Source organism: Pipra filicauda, unplaced genomic scaffold, assembly GCF_003945595.2.
Source record: "Pipra filicauda isolate LSUMZ 115617 unplaced genomic scaffold, ASM394559v2 scaffold267_size1258537_pilon, whole genome shotgun sequence".
Lineage (NCBI taxonomy): Eukaryota > Metazoa > Chordata > Aves > Passeriformes > Pipridae > Pipra > Pipra filicauda.
In genome coordinates this window covers 204,844-223,254 of record NW_024104384.1, presented here as the reverse complement: position 1 = coordinate 223,254, position 18,411 = coordinate 204,844, and the positions used below count along the sequence as shown (strand labels likewise).

The following is an 18,411-nucleotide window of genomic DNA, read 5'->3' as shown; positions in this document are numbered from 1 at the left end:
ATATTTTATAACTAAATTTTTGAGGAAGCACATCACCTATCCCTCTGTTGTTGATGAATATTTCAAATACAGGATTTCAAATGTCAGTACTGAGTTTCCAAAGGGAGAGAGCACTGCCTGAAGGATAATCTATACAAGTAACAGCCCTCTCAGAAACACCAACATAACCTTCCGTGAGGCAGGAAGATATTCTATCTGCTTTACAGGGACGTAGCTTAAGGCTAAAATGGTCATAAAATGGGTAAAAGTCAGAAAACTGGTCACCAAAAGGAAAAATAAAGGGCAATTAATTGTTTTTACTTTCTCTAGACACCTAAAAATGGAGACAGGAAACATCCATTTTTCCATTCTCAAAGACTCTTTTCAGCTCTAGTATCACATTAAAATTCAGAACTCCAGAAATCACAAAAGTTTGGCCTCTGTTATCACAGTCTATTATTTCCATGGAAGAGTTCAACATGCTGTAAGGCATTCCCACAAATCCCAGCTCACTGCAAAGTACAGCAGAGGAACAGATGGAATATCACTTATTTCTGAATGGAAACTGTAACAATATCACAGAATCATAGAATATGTCTACTCCAGCTGACAGCAAGGACAAAGGTAACAAAAGCTGCTTGCTCTGCTCCTGAAAACATCTTTGATGACAAAGAAACTCTTAGAGAACAAGGTAAATGTATTCTAGAGATGGCATCTCTATAAAATGTGCATGAAGAGTCCTGAAACATTTCTGTGGAAAATGCTACAGATTTTTCAATGAGAATAAACAGTAAAACTTACCCAAACAGGTTTATATTTAAGTATAAAGCTCTGCATCTTAGACAATAGCTTGAATAATTGTGAATAAGTGTGTGAATAATCTTCATGCAAACAATCTGCCAGAGACAGTTTTAGTCTGGGTTGGTTGGGTTTTTTAACCCCAGGGTTTTTTTTACCCTCAGAACCTCAGCAATAGAGACATTAGTGTTTCATATATATATATATAGTGCTAAAATACTCAGAAAATGGCAGTGGATCCTTTCCACTCACATCTCAAGCACATCAGGATTCCTCTTCCAGGGCAGTCATCCCAGTTAATGCAGAAATCCCAGTGCTCTCTTGGGATCAAATTGTCACAAGTGCCAGAGGATTTCGTGGCCTCTCCCACTTCCCCTGGCCAGTTATCAGTGCTCTCCCAGCACCAATCCAGGAGCCTTGCCAGGGGCACAGGGAGAAAAGCAGTGTCACTTGGATATTCTTTTAAGCACTGGCTGGTAGTTTGCCATTTCATTTGTTGGGTGACACAGGCCATACTTTTGGTCTGGCATTTCCTTATTGCTTTTATTATCCAAATCACAGTGACAGCTCCTACTGCTTCACTTTTGGGAATTTATTCTGAAATTCTGAAGCATGATCTAAGGTCTATCTCTGCAAAACAGACTTATTTTTCTTATACTCAGCAGGGTACAAACAAGACTGGAGAGATTAAAACCCCATATATTTTGCTTTGCTTTTCAGAAAGTCAAAGCTGAAAATAAAAATAAAACCAATTATGTAACACAAATGATGAGGCTGGAATGAAGGAGCAGCTATTCCCATAGCACTCCAGCTTTTGCTATTTCCATACTGTGTTCATGGGAAAGCAAAACATAAAAGAAGTGCCCTTAACTAAGCACAGAATTGAAACCAGTGGCAGATTTACAAGGAGTGAGGAACTGGAAGACATGGATGAAAGGCCAGGGAGGTGCTGTGTTCTATGCAGGAATATAAAGAAGGTCACTTACTGTCCCCTCCCCATGTGGTCCCTGTGTACAAGCCCAGGAAAAGGGATTTGTAGTGCTCAGAAATGGTATGTAAAGGAGGTGGGAGGAGAAAGAGCTCTTTGACCACAGCAGGGTGCAAATCTTCCATGCTTTGACTTAGCAATGCATTGACCTTGTTAGAACGCTCAGGAAGGCAGCAGTTCCCCCAAATCAGGAATTCACCCTATAAACAGTGTTTTGGAACAAAAATGGGCCACAACTTTCATTCTCCTAAGGCAGCAAATGGAAATTTGCTATGTGAAATTCCTTTTTATTTTCCCTCCTGTCATTCCTCCAAATCATTAACAATAACTTTTTACTTTACAAATTTACAAATAATTGTTTACTCCCTGTCACTGGATTTCATTGGTTTTCTACAGCCCCACACCAAGCATATTTTTCATGTTCTACTGCTGAGCAGAGCCACTTAATGATCTTTTTAAACACAAAAGCCAGATCTCCCACTCTGTACCTTCCTGAGGTACATCCCCCACGCTTTCTCAAACTACCCCCAGCCAGTGATCATGGAATCTCCCACTAGTGCTGGGAGAGTGGATTAGGTGGCCTTCATTTCTTCCTCAGCTTTTTGCCCAGTCACAAGTTACAGCCTAAGCTGGAAGGAACAATTCCCAGCTCAGCAGGCAGTGGGAAGGCCTGTCATTACAGGGAACACTCTGTAATTCCTCAGCCTTTCAAGGCAGTTGAAATTAGAAGCAGCACAGCTGCAGTAACCTCAGATCCTGGGTGACACGTTATTTTATCTGTTCCACACTTTCAGCAATTAAGAAACATCTTCTGAAGCCGTGAACACGCAACCAAGAGCCACTGATCTGGTTTTCAGCAACCACTACGAGAAAAGACATCCTAAAAATTCACTGACAGCTTCAGAGATGAGGGAGAGAGTGGAATTCTACTGGGCAAAGTTCCTATGACTCATGAAACAAGCTCAGGCAGTTAAAATAGCTAAATAATTTTTGGAAATTCTTGATGAAGGAAGTCTTTCTGACAAGCTTGAAAAAGCTTGGGCTTAGTTCTGTTATGGGGCAACTGAAATTATATTGCTTTTGTAGCTCTTACAGCTGAATGCTAAGATGGCTGGAATGGTGCTGCCCAAGAACATGATGGTTGTGACTGTTTTGACCATCTCTAAACTGAAAATACCTCATTTGATACTAAATTGAAAATTTCTAACCCAGTCGACTGGCTTAGAAAAGGCTATTTCTGAACCATTTATGAGGTCTGCAGAAGGAAAGGGACCCAGGGAAAGTCAAACCCCACAGTGACACAGTTGCTTTAATTTAATTCTACTACTGACAACATTAATTGGTGATAAAGATTAACTGTTTGTACTCTAAGATTTGTATTGGTCAGCAGCCCTTGCACAATGACAGCCCTCACTGGACCGGCTTCTGCATGAGCAACACAGAGAAGTGTTTCCATCCCAAGAAGTTTACAACCTAAATACATTCAAGAATTAAAAAATTCCCCATCAACTGAACTGAGTAAAACACTAACAATTCATTTAATCTTGTCAATGCAGAAACTGGTGCAGTTGGAAAATTAATTTTTCCATACTGGAAAAATTTTGACTCAGTTTTACATGAAAATTGAAAATGAAAAATTTAGAAATGTTTAGGCAAGCACAAACCTACAGGTTTATTCTGTGAATTCCTTACTGTGAGGAGATATAGGGAGTTCACGATGCAAAAAGAAAACATAGTTCACAATATATTTAAATTTATAGTTCAGCATTTGGAGAAAAATAGGAGCTATCAAAGACCATTTCACTGGCTATTACAGATATCCTGCAAAATATTACATACATAGAGGGAATGGCACCACTGTTTCCACAGAAATATTTTATGTCTGCATCCACAGAGTCTGCAGGGAGACAGTGATACAGTTCCACAGAGAAAGAGAATATCCAATTCACTCTGACTTGAAGGTAAATACAGGTCATCTCCCAGAGCTAAACATCTCAACATGGGGTCATTTATCTTTTTTTTAAGAATAGATAAAACAAAAAAAAAGAAAATGTGATCTTGACCAGATTGGATGGTTGCAATAATCCATTCAGCTCCTTTGGGACAGACAACACCATATTTCTACTTTATCGATGAAAAACATATTCAGCTTATTTTTCTCTTCAGCAACCTTCTCCTTGCTCTTTGCTCCTTAGAATCAAATATTTGTAAGTTTTGAATTTGGAACATGGAATCACCAACTAATCAATCAGCCTTTCCATCCCAGATCTCATCACTCTGAACATTACCCCACCCGAATCCCAGTGATTGTGCCTGTAGGGCTCCCGCTGCCTTCTGAAAACATTACATGGAGCAGAAGAAACCACTCTTGTTTTGCCCTCTGGCTTTCTATGTGAAACAAGTGTCCTGGTGAAATGCTGACAAAATCCTCTCATGTTTTCCAGCTTTGAAAAATTGTAGCACAATGGTAATGTTGGAAGCACACAAGCAAAATATAGAGAGGTTTTTTGGGTTTGTTTTGTCGGTTTGTTCTGTTTTTTTGTTTTACTTACTGCAGTTTGAGCAGAGAACTGAATTGTTCCCTTCTGTGCAGAAACAGGACGGGGGAACAGGGAAATCTTATGTATGGACATTTTGCTATATTGCCCCTAGATATGAAACCACACATAAGAGGTTTCAGCTGTGCAGGACAGTAAATGTTGAAATTCCTCCTTGGGCAGCACAAGACATGAGCATCAAGGAGATGTTTCATAAGTTTGGATGTTTTCCATGCTTTATATATGTCCTACACACTAAATTACACCAACTGTTATAAATCCTTTTCCTACTTTACTGCTGCACCACTGTGTTAGAGCACAGAGCAAACTCCTTCCCAAATAAGCTCGCAGCAGCTCACGATCACTCCATGGATTCTCTGTTTTAAACCAAGCTTTAGCCATCTGTTCCTCTGCTAATTATGAATGCTACAGATATCCCCAACTACATTGCAGGGGAAAAAAGTGATTAAAGTGCCCGTATTCTTTCTACAGAGCATCTCTGTGGTTTATCTCACATTAAAAGCAACACCACCCCCACCCAGCACCCAACACACAAGTCCCACAGTAGGAAGACCACAGAAGTGCCCATGTTTAGAGCTCCTCAGCTGGCAATAAGCCAGTGGTGATTGCCTAGAGTCCAAAATGGGTTGTGTACACTCAGCAAGACAAGCTTTACAGCTGTGCCCAGAGTCACCCACACCAGGGTGGGTGGGGCTCACCAGGAGCTTTGCTCACAAGAGCTGCTCCTGCCCAGGTCAGGGTCAGCCAGGTCCTGCTCAGCACACAACTCATTTTCAGTTGTATCCTCACTAAATCCTTCCTGTTCTCCTCTCCCCCTGACCTTAACACCATCATCAGCCTGGAATTTTGGAGCCCTCTCTACCTGAGTGGAACACAGCTTTACTTGTCTGCCTCCTTCCCATTCTGTGTTTATAGATTCCTTACCGAGATTCCTACACACACAAACACACATCACATTCTTTGTTTCCTCTTTCTGCCGGGCATTTTCCATGAGGAGAAGCTGCTGGGCCTCAGGAAAGATTGTTTCAGCCATGATTTCTTACATAATGGAGCATGTCTCCATTTCAGCCACGACTCCTCTATCTGCATCCACTAAATTATGCAGCAGTCATTTGCCTATGACACAGATTGGGGCTTTTAAATGGTTTTTGGTATCAGGTTTTTTGTTTTATTTTTAATTTCCTTGCACCTATAGTTTCTCCTTTTAAAGAAAAACTGAAGAAAACACGTTTATTCTCTCATTGCTCTTTCAGTAACTCCTAATTTCAGGGGAGCTTCAGCTTTAAAATCAGCCATGCCCTAAGGCTTGATCTCAGTATCTGATTTTATATTCACATATCTCCTTAGTGAGTTCAAATTTTATAGACAACCCTGCATCATTCTGGATGGAACACACCAACTGCACCATTCCTGATATATCAGTAATGGTTTTGCCACGATGGGGCAGGTTTCAAAATTGCTTCCTGTTTGCAGCTTCTTTCTTTGCTAATGGAAACTGCAGCACAAGCCACGTCTGTCTGTGCTTGTACTGCCCTGCTGTGATGGAATATTGCTTATTCTTGATTCCCTAGGGCCAGATTCTGCCATTGAAATGTGGATGGAAGTACCCCAACAGAAACTAATGCTAAGTTTGTGCAGTTATTTAAAAAAAATACTGATAGCAAAATATGGCCCATAAGAAGTGGTTTGGATTTTTTTTCCCTTTATATACAGGGATAGGTCTGTTTGTGATGCCATATGTTGCTTTACAAATGGAAGTTTCAATATATTTTAATATGGTTCTAAAATTGTTTATATTAGCTTTTCATGGATGTTCAGAAATTGTTGCTCTATATCCATTAAAGTTTCTTGTACTTGTGTTCAGTCTTCTTTTCTCTTTTACAGGGCATTGCATTGCACCTGGATGGGAAATGCTGGCTCACAATCTCCAAGAGCACTATTTCCAGGGGAAAAGGATTACCTTTCATCTCAGGTTATAAGAAGTTCATTACAACTCCCAAAATCTTTGCTTTGCCAGGCATTTTAACATTTATTCAGATAAGACAGAAAGCACTTCTTCATGAGAAGAGCAAAGGCTTTATGAAAAGGAGACTAGATATAAAAATAGATATCTGTGTCACGGAAGGATCATCATTTCAGTCCATCTTGCCTCATATCCCAGTGAAAATAAACCCTTAAGTGTCCTGTTATATCCAACTTAACTTTGTTATATAAGCATGAAGAGACTAATAAATCCAGGGCCACTGATCTCAATCACCCTCTACTTCATTACGAGCAAAGATATCTGGTTTACCAGTTTCCCTCATGCTGCACAGCTGCAGTTCTGCACACAGCTGACAGAATGCAGTATTTTTCCAGTTTATATTTATTCTAATTAAATGTGGCAGGATTTCCTTTTGGATGCTGCTGTCCTGAGTGAACCATAATGTGGAGATTCATGGTTATGTTTAAGGAATAAGGCAGCCAGTTCTGTATTTAAACCACTGATTATCCCATGCTTACAGATATCCCTGCCGAATGCAGCACTCTGGCATTCTTTTATGGGAAACAATTTCTTTTTTAGACATACGAAACAAGTTTTAAAATGATCAGTGGATTCAAAAACCCTAAGAGTCATAAGTTTCACTAGATGTAGTTTAACTTAAAAATAAAGCAGATACAGGGAACCTGCTTTGCCTAATATCTCTGTTTTAACAGGAAATACCTAGTCCCCTTCCAACATGATATCACACTAGAAAATCTTTACCTAGCATCAAATAAATAATAAATAGCATAGCCAGCACAAAAAGGATTTCCTGACTTCATTTAGGAAAAACTGAATAAAATTTATCCCCTATATACCTTGAGTGAAGTTAATGTTATCCCACAGGAAATGAATCTGAGCCAATAACACTGCTGTCAGACATGGAAACATATATCCATGGGAAGAACAGACCTGTTCAGCCTTGTCTGGATTCCAGCACAGAGGAGAACTGTCCTGGGACATATGATATCAATTTGGGTGTTAGATCTGCCATTGGCTTGATGGGTAACTCTGAACTCGCTCTATCCTCTGCTCCCACATCTGTCTCATGTAGATACACCTCCCTGAGCACGGCGGGATCAGGGCTGGACAGCTCCTGGAGGCACGGCTGGATCCCCGAGAGGATCCAGGACTGGACTGGACAGCTCCGGGCAGGCACAGTCAGACCCCTCATCTCCATCCCTGGACAGCTCCGGGCAGGCACAGTCAGACCCCTCATCTCCATCCCTGGACAGCTCCGGGCAGGCACAGTCAGACCCCTCATCTCCATCATAACATTTCTGGTTATCCACCAAGAAATCTCAGCATCAGAATCACATATTTGGAGCTGGAAGGGACCCCCGAGGATCATCGAGTCCAACTCTCAAGTGAACGGCCCACACAGGGATCAAACCCACGGCCCTGGTGTCAGGAGCCAGGCAGTTCTGAACTCTCTAAAACTGATTTTTATTAATATTTACCATCTGCAATCAGATTCTACCAAGAACCTTAACATCTCGAAATGAAACATCAATGTTTCTGTACACACAGAAACACTATTCTAAAAACAACATTTTGCACTCCCTTGAAGAAACAATTCAGCTTCATTTCTTCTTAACCCTGCAATTATAATTTTCAGCCTCTCTCCTACACTATTCACTAAAATTTAAGCATCCCCCCCTCTGTTCCAGTGATTGCAGCTCCTCTACCTTTCTACCTCGATCTTTTGTTCAGGTTCAAGTTCTCTAACTGCTACAACTTGAAGAGAAAGTCAGAAAGGACAATATACAAACACTAGGAAACAGCACTGAAATAAATTTCTGAATAGACAATGGAACACAGGGAAGGAAGGATGAAGACAAATCTCCAAGCTAAAAAACCATATAAAAATTATGCTGTGCAATTTCAAATGAAACTGTATACACAGCTGAATTTCCTGATTAGACAATTTCAAAGCATAGACAGACAAGTATCACTGCCTCTATCAATCCCAGTGTTAGCCAGAATTCAGCTCTAGAGCCATGATATATTGAAACCTTTTTCAAAAACCAATCTGAATATAGTTACTCTAAGAGTAATTTTTAATAAAGTATTTTTCTATCTACCCGGGAGAAAGCAATCAGTGAAGTGAATTTATGACACAAAGTTCATTAAGAGGACAGTGAAGATCGCAGAATTAATTGATGCCCCCGTGTACCTATTTAATGAGAATGATTTTCTGTTACCCTGGATTACAAACCAAGCCATAGAAGTGACAGATAAAGACCAATCTACTCCCTGCCAAAGCCTCTATTCAGCAGCTTAGCAATTTATCTGTAAACTGAATTTTGAATCATATCTTAGCCTTGAAACTCATTAGACATTAGATGTTCAGTCCAAATCTGTAATTCAATTTTCAGCTGCCAACCTGCACCAGCAAATCCCCCAGTGCCAAGTGCTGGAGTTATCCACCTCATCTCAGACTACTCACTTGAGCTGAGACTTGGTAACTTAGCAGCAAAAAAGCCCTACTTAAAGCTGGAAGAGTGAAGTGTTGGAAGTACAGAAAATCACACTGGAGGCAGCAGCATCACCTTAACTGTGCTGTTTCAACTCCACTTTCTTTTTTTTTTTGGTTGGAAATGATAAAATGTATACTTTGTAGACTGTGGGTGTTTGATTTTCAGATAGTTTGATTCCTCCAGGGACTTCAAGGGAGCTTCTTCTATTTATGCTGGCCAGACAGCTGATCTTTCAGTGTTTTCCAATTCCACAGTGTCCTTCAAAAGCCAAAGAGAACTGTTTAATCCAACATGTACAGTTGTTCTTTGTCTAAGAGAACAGGAAGACGAGGAACACAAGAATCAAATTCAGGCCTCACTAAAGTCTGTGAGAATTTGGTCATGAACTTCAATACAACCAAGACTTCACCCCAGCTCCTTTGGGTAAATCTCATTTTTGGTTACATAAGGAAAGAAATAATCGAACAGTCTTTGAATAAACAGATGTTATCTTAAAGAAAAAAGTTTTCATATCCTAGATGTAATATTTGAGCTTCGTTTTCCTCATGAAGTCCTACCTGTTGGAAAAGCAGCTCAGCTGCTCCACCCCAGACAATCATGGATTTTATCCTCAAAAAATTGATAAAGATGCACTGACTGGAATTACACACCTCTGGCCTTGTGGTTAAAATCATTCATATAAAGTAAACAGTTAAAATATTTGAGACCAAAAAAACAAAACAAAAAGGCAATAATCTCCCTGATGATCAAAACGAGGTGCCATAACTAGGCTTTAACTTAAACTTTTGGCCCCTGAGAATAATGAACCTGTTTTTCTCCACCCTAGTCCTGGACAATTTACCTGAAATAAAACTGGTACCCTTTGCCCATGGATACCTGAGCCTGAGAGCAGCTGTTACACCACCAGACATCAGAAGTCAGCCTCCTAGGACGACTTTCAATTCCATTTTATATTACACTGACATGGTTTGATGTGATGTATGGCTCATTTGTGAGTTTTTTCCTTTTATGACAGTGAATTTCCCATCAATCTGACAAAATTACAATTTAAATTTGGATTAGAACAAACCCCTATAGAAAAAATATCCTACTGGGGGGGACAGGACAGGGACAAGCAGTAGAATACAAGAATGGTTGCTCTAAAAATGCATAAAACATGTTAGTGAAAACTGTGAATCCACAGAATTTCATGGCAGGGATATGGTTTGTGAGTGCAGTCTACAGAACACTTCTGTAAGTGAGGAAACTATTAAAGTTATCATTTGAAACATATCATACAGAAACTCACACCCTAGTTTGGTGCTGACCTACTTAACTTTAGAGTCTTAGGTAATTCCAAGGGAAGCTGGATAAGTGTCAGTTAATTACAAAAAGCTGGCTCTCCGTACCTTCCAAGTTAATTATTCTGACATAAATGCCATTATTTCCCCCCTTTTCCACTGCAGAAAGCAAGTGTCAAATTTGAGAAGGGGTTTTTTAGTAAGCATATCTCTCCTGCTTGTAAGAAGCTGATTATGCACTACATTTGCACAGATTCAGTCTCATGTGTTGCTGTTCTTTTAAATTTCATGCAAGTACCTCTCAGCTGTATTTTTTGATCACATTTATATTCCAGCCCTGTCCCTCTGTTGAGTAAGAATTGCTGGAAGAGAACCTATGTCTAAGATAGACTTATAAATCACATTTTGACTCTGTTGTACTTCAGATCCACGGGAATAACACACACACCCAGTGTTCACCTTCAATTAAAGCTCAAGGTGGGCTTGGAATGAAAATCTCCGGGGAAGGCAGCCTGAGGTGTCTGTGCCCTGTCACATAACCCAGACACTTCCCTCATTGGTACAGCCATGATTTAGCCAGCAGCTTTTCTCCAAGTGTACTGTCACCTTCCTTAGGACTACAGATAATCAGCAGGGCCTGAATGGTTTCTCCAGGAATATATGGATTGGATGTACCAACAACTGCATCACAGGAAAACTTGTGCCTGCATTTTAGGTGAAGAAAGTAGAAAAAGTGATGTTCTGCTAATAAACTGTTGGCAGAAAAATGCTTCATTCTGCCTGTAGATCTAAATAGAGAGTAGAAAAAAGAAAGTGCAATTTCAAAATAAGTAGCTTCCCCTTCTGGTGGACTGGGGATAAGTTCAAATTGGAGAAGTCCTTGGCAGTGAGATGCCACTGAAGGGTGGATCTGCCAGGGAAGGGGCAGCAGAAAGAACCCAGGCTACAGAAATGACCTGGGAGCTCAAAAACCCCAAAGGATGAGGGAATACTTGGGTGTCACAGCTCAGGTTCCACCCCATGTATGGACAGGGAGCAAGACAACCTCCAGTGAGGAGCTTTAAACCTCATGACACGTGACATAAAAATCCAAGGCCTTTAGATCCCCCAAATCCAGGTTCTTTTATGACATTTTACTACAGTATAATTATTTTTTGTTAACATACAAGCTACATATTGAAAATGAAGTGCTCATTAAGATAACTTTTAAAACATACCTGTGGGTGGAGTAATAACCTTATCCTTAAAGTCAGCAATAAGGTTATTTTTGTCACCAGTTATCTACTTGGCTTTTTATCTCAACTTCACTCAATGCAGGTTTTGCTGCCCTTTTTTCTGTAAATATTCTGAAGCAGATCTACTCTTACACAATTACCTTGTGTGGGGTAAACTAACAGACCATATTGTCTTAAAACAGGCTCTTTTTTTCCTATGAAGCTGGAAGGCTTTTGGATCACCAACTCCACAAAAATTTGTCTTTCTTGAATTTAACTGATCAGAAGTGCTCACAATATTCATAATTAAGTATTCGCTCCTACACATTGTACATTTTTATTTCATCAACAGAACTAGAAATCTTTCATTTTCTGCCCTCCTAGAATATATTTGCTCTCCTCAGAGCAGCATTACTTTCGTAACTTAGATAACTCTGCAAATCAATGGAAGTACACAGGTTTTCCCTCTCATCCATTTCAAGCTGAGCTGCTGGGACCCAGAATAAATTTGTGTTAGCTCTCAATTCCATGACCTTCCACTTTGTACTTTTAAATTTCATTTCATTTCTATTACTCGAGTTCCCAAGGTCTTCCAGTTCTGCCTGCTTGGTATTCCAGCCCTTCTCAGCACTGCTCATGTTTTCCAACTCCCTGCTATCAAGTTTCACTACCACACTTCTAATTTGGGGCTAAACAAATCAGAGAAAGGTAAGTGCCAACAAGGGGGAAGAAGTGTGAAGAGCCAACCCAAAGGACAAAAACTCATCAGTGGCAAAGCTGGCACAAAATAAAATCCTCCAGTTCCTAATCCTGTATTTGCTTTGTCACCTCTGATCAGGTGTGAGGAGGAATTTGCAGGCTCAAAAAGGGGATGTATATTAATAACTAGCAAAATTGGAGGGGATGGTAGTCTCTGACCAATCTGGGAAATCTAACATCTAATCTACTTATAACCATCAGCAGCACGAACAGATATATATAAATATATATAACTATTTATCCAGCAAGTGTGAGCAACGTTTACACACAGATGCTGACATTTCATGCCTTGCTTCTTAGGCATGCACAGCCTCAAAGCATCTCCAGGCATAAAAATGCAGGGGGTTTTCACATGATAGCCTGAACTGAAACTCTGTAAGCAATAAACTTTTGAGAAACAGCTTAGTTAATGCTCAGAACGTGGGCTGGCAGCCTGCCATGCATAAACAGGCACTGAAACCACAGCTCATGCCAAGCTTTCAACTTCATGGAAATATTCCTTGTATGGTTTATACTGGATCCTCTTAGTTCATTTTACTTTTTTCTTCCCTTTTGCAGTTTAATCCGTGGCTAGTTGAACTTATTACCTTTTTTATATGTAAGCATTAATAATGTAATAGACATAAGTCCAAGTAGAAGTAATAGAATTAGTCTGTTCATATAATTTTGATTAAAGGCAGATCTAACACTAAAAGGACACTTATTCTGTGCCAAGACTTTATGAACATGACATGCTGCAGTGTTACAATAACATGTGTGGCCATTTGCATAAAAATAAATGTTTCTAAGACTTATAAAAATTCACTCCACATTCAGCTGCCAAATCTGCTCTGAAGGTTTTACTCCTTTGGCTCCTCTCAAGCCAAAAGATCCCTCCCAACAGATTTGATCCAAAGATTGAGGCCTCCATATTTAGGTTCCTGATATCAAAAGGTCTAATTTGACTCTCATCTCTCTCATGTCTGTTTTTCCAAGCCTCAAATCTGCACAAGGGAAATAGCTGCAGGTCCTCCCTGGAGACTGTCCTTGGCTTATTTTTTTTTTCTTTCTCTAGTAATAATTCCATTGATTTAATTTTTACTTTTAGAAACTTACTAATCAGTAACTTAAATATGGACCAAGTCACGTTCAATATATGGATTAGGTGTATGATAAATTTCATATTACCACAGATCCTGAGCTCTGTCCTTTCTTATTTACAGCTTCAACACGCAGTTGTGAGGAAGACAAATATTATTATCCCCAGTTATAAAATGGAACTTAAGACAGAGCTAAGATTTTGTCATTTGCCACATAGAAAGTCCATGGCAGATGAGCAAAAAGGGGTGGAAGACAGACTGGAATATCAGGTTTAGATTGCACTGAAAGCTTATTGATACAACAGACATTACACCATTAGTGATGCTGGGCAGATGTACAATATACAAGATTTTCAACAGCAAGTGTTTCACAACAGATCAGTCACATGGGTCTTACTATTTATTATAAGCTCTGCTTGTTTTTAAAAATGGAGGACTTGAAAAAATCAGCAAATTTTGTTCAAATCGTGTGAAAAGATTGTATTGTAAAGTATTGTTTTAAACAGATCCCTTGAGGCCTTTGGGAAATGATGACAGGTCTTCATTTCACACTGTTAAACTTAGTCAGATTTAGAAATTTAGCCTGATTATGTGGCTCTAATGCAGCCTGAGGGGGGATTTCTGTGCTCTCTTTTCACAGAGTATAATGAATTCTGGGCCAATAAGTGCAACTACCACGCTGCCTTTGCCCAAAAGAAATATGGGTCATAGTAAAAACATCAATCAATAGCTGTCCTCTCAAATCAGGCCATATTGGCCCATAGCTCAATAAGGCTGACCTACCAATTGATTTTAACAAGAATAACTGAAAAAGTTGAGAGAAATTCAATTTAAAATTTTATATTCCATTACATATCACCTGTAAAAAAACCCTACCTAGTCCTGCAACATTATGCCAGATTTATGTGCACATCTGTGTGTGCAGATGTTTGTGCTGACACACAAGAGTTTAAAGTGGCCACACCCAAACCCAGCAAATCTTAGCCCCACACCTTCAGTTTTTCTCCCACTGTGCAGAAGGGCACAGTTATGTCAATATTTGTGTAAACATATTTATGTAATGTGTGGAAATTCAGAAAGCAACTGAAGGTAATTATGGTAATTGCTGCAACCTGAGTTACAAGGTATGAAGCTTCTGCCCTGCAGTAGCTGCAGTGTCAGACCCAAGAAGGTTTGAAATGAAACACTTCTCTACTCCCCCCTCCTGTGCAAAGCCCACATCAAGAACCTCATCTAGTCACGATGTGTGTAAAGCTACAGTTTGGGAAGGAGGGCAAAAAGGGAAGAGAATTTTCCTGCAAGTCAACAGTTATGGTTGAAATGCTGGTCGACTCCACAGCCAGCAGTTAATACTGTTATGGTGCATCTCCCCAACATTTTAAGAGATGTTTTAACAAATATTTTAACAACCTGTCACCAACACAGCACAAAGCAAGGACCAGATTCCTTCTAACAACAGCTCTGCATGCAAGAAGGGCTGTCTCTGCCATACCTGCTATGTGGGCAGCAATTCTACCACTGGACACAGAACCTCTCACACAAGATTATGATCCAGTAAATCATTTTGGTTGAAGACACATTATTAAGAGCTTAACCACATATGCAAGCTTTTTATATTTTCTTTTTGGAAAAAGCTTAGTAGGAGATGATTAGTAGTCTCTGTTAATTTGCCCCATAAAAGGTTTCATGAATAATCATATGCATTTGTAACATTCTAGTTTTGAAGCAATTAAATTAAACCATTAAGACAGCTGGATAGAAAGATAGCTAAACTTTGCATGAACTTTATACTATTTCCTTTTCTTGGTAGGCCACTGGTTAAGCTTGGTTTTTCTTTTCCATAAAATGATTCCTCCTATAAAAGAGAGTTTTGGGGCTTTATGCAGGTTTTTAACATTTTCAGAAAGTTTAGAAAAGCATTCTCAGTTGTGACACCTTAAAACATGAGATATTCTTTGTAAACATCTTCCAGAGAAAGAAGAATAATTTCTCTGAAAGAGGATGAGAAGTTTCAAGGACTCCAGGTTTAAAAAAAAAGGAAGAGAGAAGCAGAAAATGTAAAAGTAACATAAAGAGGGAAGCAGAAAACGTAAAAATTACATAAAAATAGTTAAAAACTTTAAGCTGTGGGATTAATACAAGGCCTCCATTTGGAAGGAGACTGTTGAAAGATGTCCCTTGCCATAAATCTGTCTCTAGTTAAAAGTGTTTCCAGATTAATTTTTCATTTTTCAGTCCTTCATTTTTCAGTCCTTTTCATTTTTTCAGTCCTTCATTTCATTTATCACTTTCAAATGCTGCCGAATTCTCCCATCAAGTTGGATTCAGAAATTACCAAGTGAAATCCTTAACCTGAGTTCCCCAGGAGACTAAACCAGATATTGGCAAAGATTCCCTTGGAGTACGGTAAAAATGCAGGCATACACATTAACTGTAGAATCCCCTTTTCCAGACACCTATTACAGGAGAACTCCACAGTCCCAGGAGGTGGATGTGTCACACAGGGACTTCACAGGAATACACACCCTGAGAGAGCTGTGGATACCATTGCTAAGGCCATACTTTGTTACACTGAGATTCAGAGCAGCATTTCTAAGACACAGAGATGACCACAACCACAGCAGAATGTAGAGAGCATAAGCAAGGCAGAGACCCATTGCATTTAACACTTTTACTTTCTCCTCAAAAAGTCAGATACAGTGTTAAGATCACAGAGACAGAAGCAGAGCATCAAAGTTCGACTTGTTAATATACCATAAATGGCCAGGTATTGCTAAACAAACAAATCCTTACAGAGCAGTACCATCAGAACTGCCAGCCAGCTCTACTCTTCCCTTTCCTGGAGTCACACTGAGCTCATAAACATTACCTTGCCCATAAACAATGCATTTCCCTTTCTGCCATCATTGACATAATACATATGACTGTATTCAAACAAGAGGAAGTCAAGATTTAATTTTAATGTCATAACACATCTTGAAGTCACCCCTATTTTCCAGACTGAAAAAGAAAACCCCAAGCCAAAGCACTGCTGCCTCCAACCCTATACCAGCCTCGAAGATCTCCACAAGCAGAAATGACAATAAAAACTGCAGGTAAAAAAAGCTTCACTGTTTACCACCTTGTGGCTTGAACTGGTAAGTATTCCTTTCTTATACACACACACACACACCCCATTCCATCCTTTTGCAGTTAATCAGCCTTTAAGCATCAAGCACAGAAACTTCACTCAAAGTTCCTCCCCAGAGGAAAATTGAAGACCATAAGCTCACAGTGAGACTGACACAGAGCCCAAGCTGCCCCAGTCGATGGGGTGATCAGGGATGCCAGGACTGCCTGTCCAGCTCCCAAACAGCTCTGAACATCCTTCACACAAGCAGCAACCGGTCGCCCAAAGCTGCATCTCTCTTCTACCCGCAGCTTCCCAAAGACAGCAGGAAGGATGCAATGGAACGAACAAGAAGCATGCGGCAAAGGGAGAAGTACTTACATCCCTGAATTTGTTCCAGTACTTGTCCTTATCGTACTGCGAGACGGTGCTCAGCCATTTGTCGTTGTCCAGGAAATTGCCATGATTGCTGTTACTCGTGATGATTTCAGGATGCCGGCTCTCCGCTTGCAGGAAGCACCAGGCAGCGATCAGCAGCACCCCCGACATCTGCAAGGAGAGGAGAGGAGCGGGGATGAGCGGAGGGGAGCGGAGAGGGGCGGCGGCTTCCCGGGCAGGGAAGTTTAGAGGGGACCCAAGTTGGGGCCAGTCGCCCCCCACGGTCCTCGCCAACTTCTGGCCGCGGAGCTGCCGCGTCCGCCGAGACCCCGCCGCGCCCGCCCAGCGCGGAGGGGCGGGGAACAGCGTCAGTAACAATCATAATAATAACAATAATAAAAACAGAAATAGACCAGGTCCCTGGGGCCGGCGGGGACCTGCACGGCGGTACGGAGCCGCAGCCAAGCCAAGCCAGCGCTGTCTCCGCGAAGTTTGGCTGCCAGGGCGAGAGGAAGCCCCTACCTCGGGCAGCGCCGCCGGCCGGGGCTCCCGGCACCGCGCGCTGCTGCTGCTCCTTCTGCTCTTCCTCCCGCTGCCGCCGCCCCGCTGTGCGGTGCCGCTGCTCGGCGGCGGTCCCGGAGCCGCTGTCCCCGCTGTCTGTCCCCGCTCTGTGTCCCCGCTGTCCCCTGTCCCTGTCCCCTCTCCCTGTCCCCGCTCTCTCTCCCCTCGCCGCCGCCTCCCGCCGGGTCCGCGCGTGCGGGTGCGCGCGGGGCGGGCGCGGCCGGGCTCTGGCGCCCCCTGCCGGCCGAGCGGGGCCGGGCAGCCCGGGGAGGGGCCGGGAGGGGACGGGCTGGGGAGCGGGAGTGAGGGAGTGAGGGGATGGGGGATGAGGGGATGGGGGGAGTGAGGGGATGAGGGAATGAGGATGATGCCTTAAGACCCTTTCGGTTTTTTCGACTTTGCTAATTTTATAAGCTTTATATGTAATTATAGTAGAAGTAGATTTTAGAAGCAGCTATATTGTATTCCTCACCCTTTAGCACCCTTTAGTTTACACATTCCTCAACCCTCTTACCCCATTCCATGTACCCCATATCAATCCTACCCCTGAATTCAGCAGAAATGTTTAGTCTCTTGTCAAGGCAAGGCCTATGCTGTTTGGGGAACACTCATACCTTGGCCTGAACAGAACAGAGTCAAGAACTAGGTGACCATGTACCCTTTGTGCTCGGAGGATGATGAGAATGATGAAGTGGGTGGTCCCAAAAAGTCCTCAGACCCAATTCTAAGGGGATGGGCCTGGGGTGAACCTGAGCAAAGGCTACGGGGTGGACACACTTGGGATTGGACAGATAGTATTATAAAATGTTACATCTCAGGCACAGCGGGCACACGCGTCTTGTAACATCTATTGCCTTGGCACAATTAAACCCTTTCCTTATCTCACCCTCAATTAACTGCTCCTGAGTTTTTCTTTAGCACCAGCTGAGCAGGCATCAAGGGGATGAGGAGAGTGAGGGGATGAGGGGAATGAGGGGAATGAGGGGATGAGGGGAGTGAAGAGATGAGGGGATGAGGGAAGTGAGGGGATGAGGGATGAGGGGAATGAGGGGAGTGAGGGGATGAGGGGAGTGAGGGGATGAGGGGAGTGAGCGGAAGAGGGGAGTGAGGGGATGAGGGGAGTGAGGGGATGAGAGGAGTGAGGGGATGAGGGGAGTGAGGGGATGAGGGGAATGAAGGGATGAGGGGAATGAAGGGATGAGGGG

The 18,411-nt window shown here is 41.7% G+C and overlaps 1 protein-coding gene across 2 annotated transcripts in view; it reads right to left on the bottom strand.

Moving 5' to 3' along the window:
• Positions 1-17,325, bottom strand: part of SPOCK1 (SPARC (osteonectin), cwcv and kazal like domains proteoglycan 1) — a 264,587-nt gene extending 247,262 nt beyond the window's left edge. For both annotated transcript variants that reach the window (XM_027736212.2, XM_027736222.2), the window contains exons 1-2: positions 17,168-17,325; positions 16,649-16,816 (exon numbers count right to left, since the gene is read on the bottom strand). In XM_027736212.2, coding sequence (XP_027592013.1) covers positions 16,649-16,816 — 168 coding nt within the window. In that variant the 5' untranslated portion in view covers positions 17,168-17,325. The remainder of the gene's footprint in view (positions 1-16,648; positions 16,817-17,167) is intronic.
• Between the last annotated feature and the right edge of the window lie 1,086 nt (positions 17,326-18,411).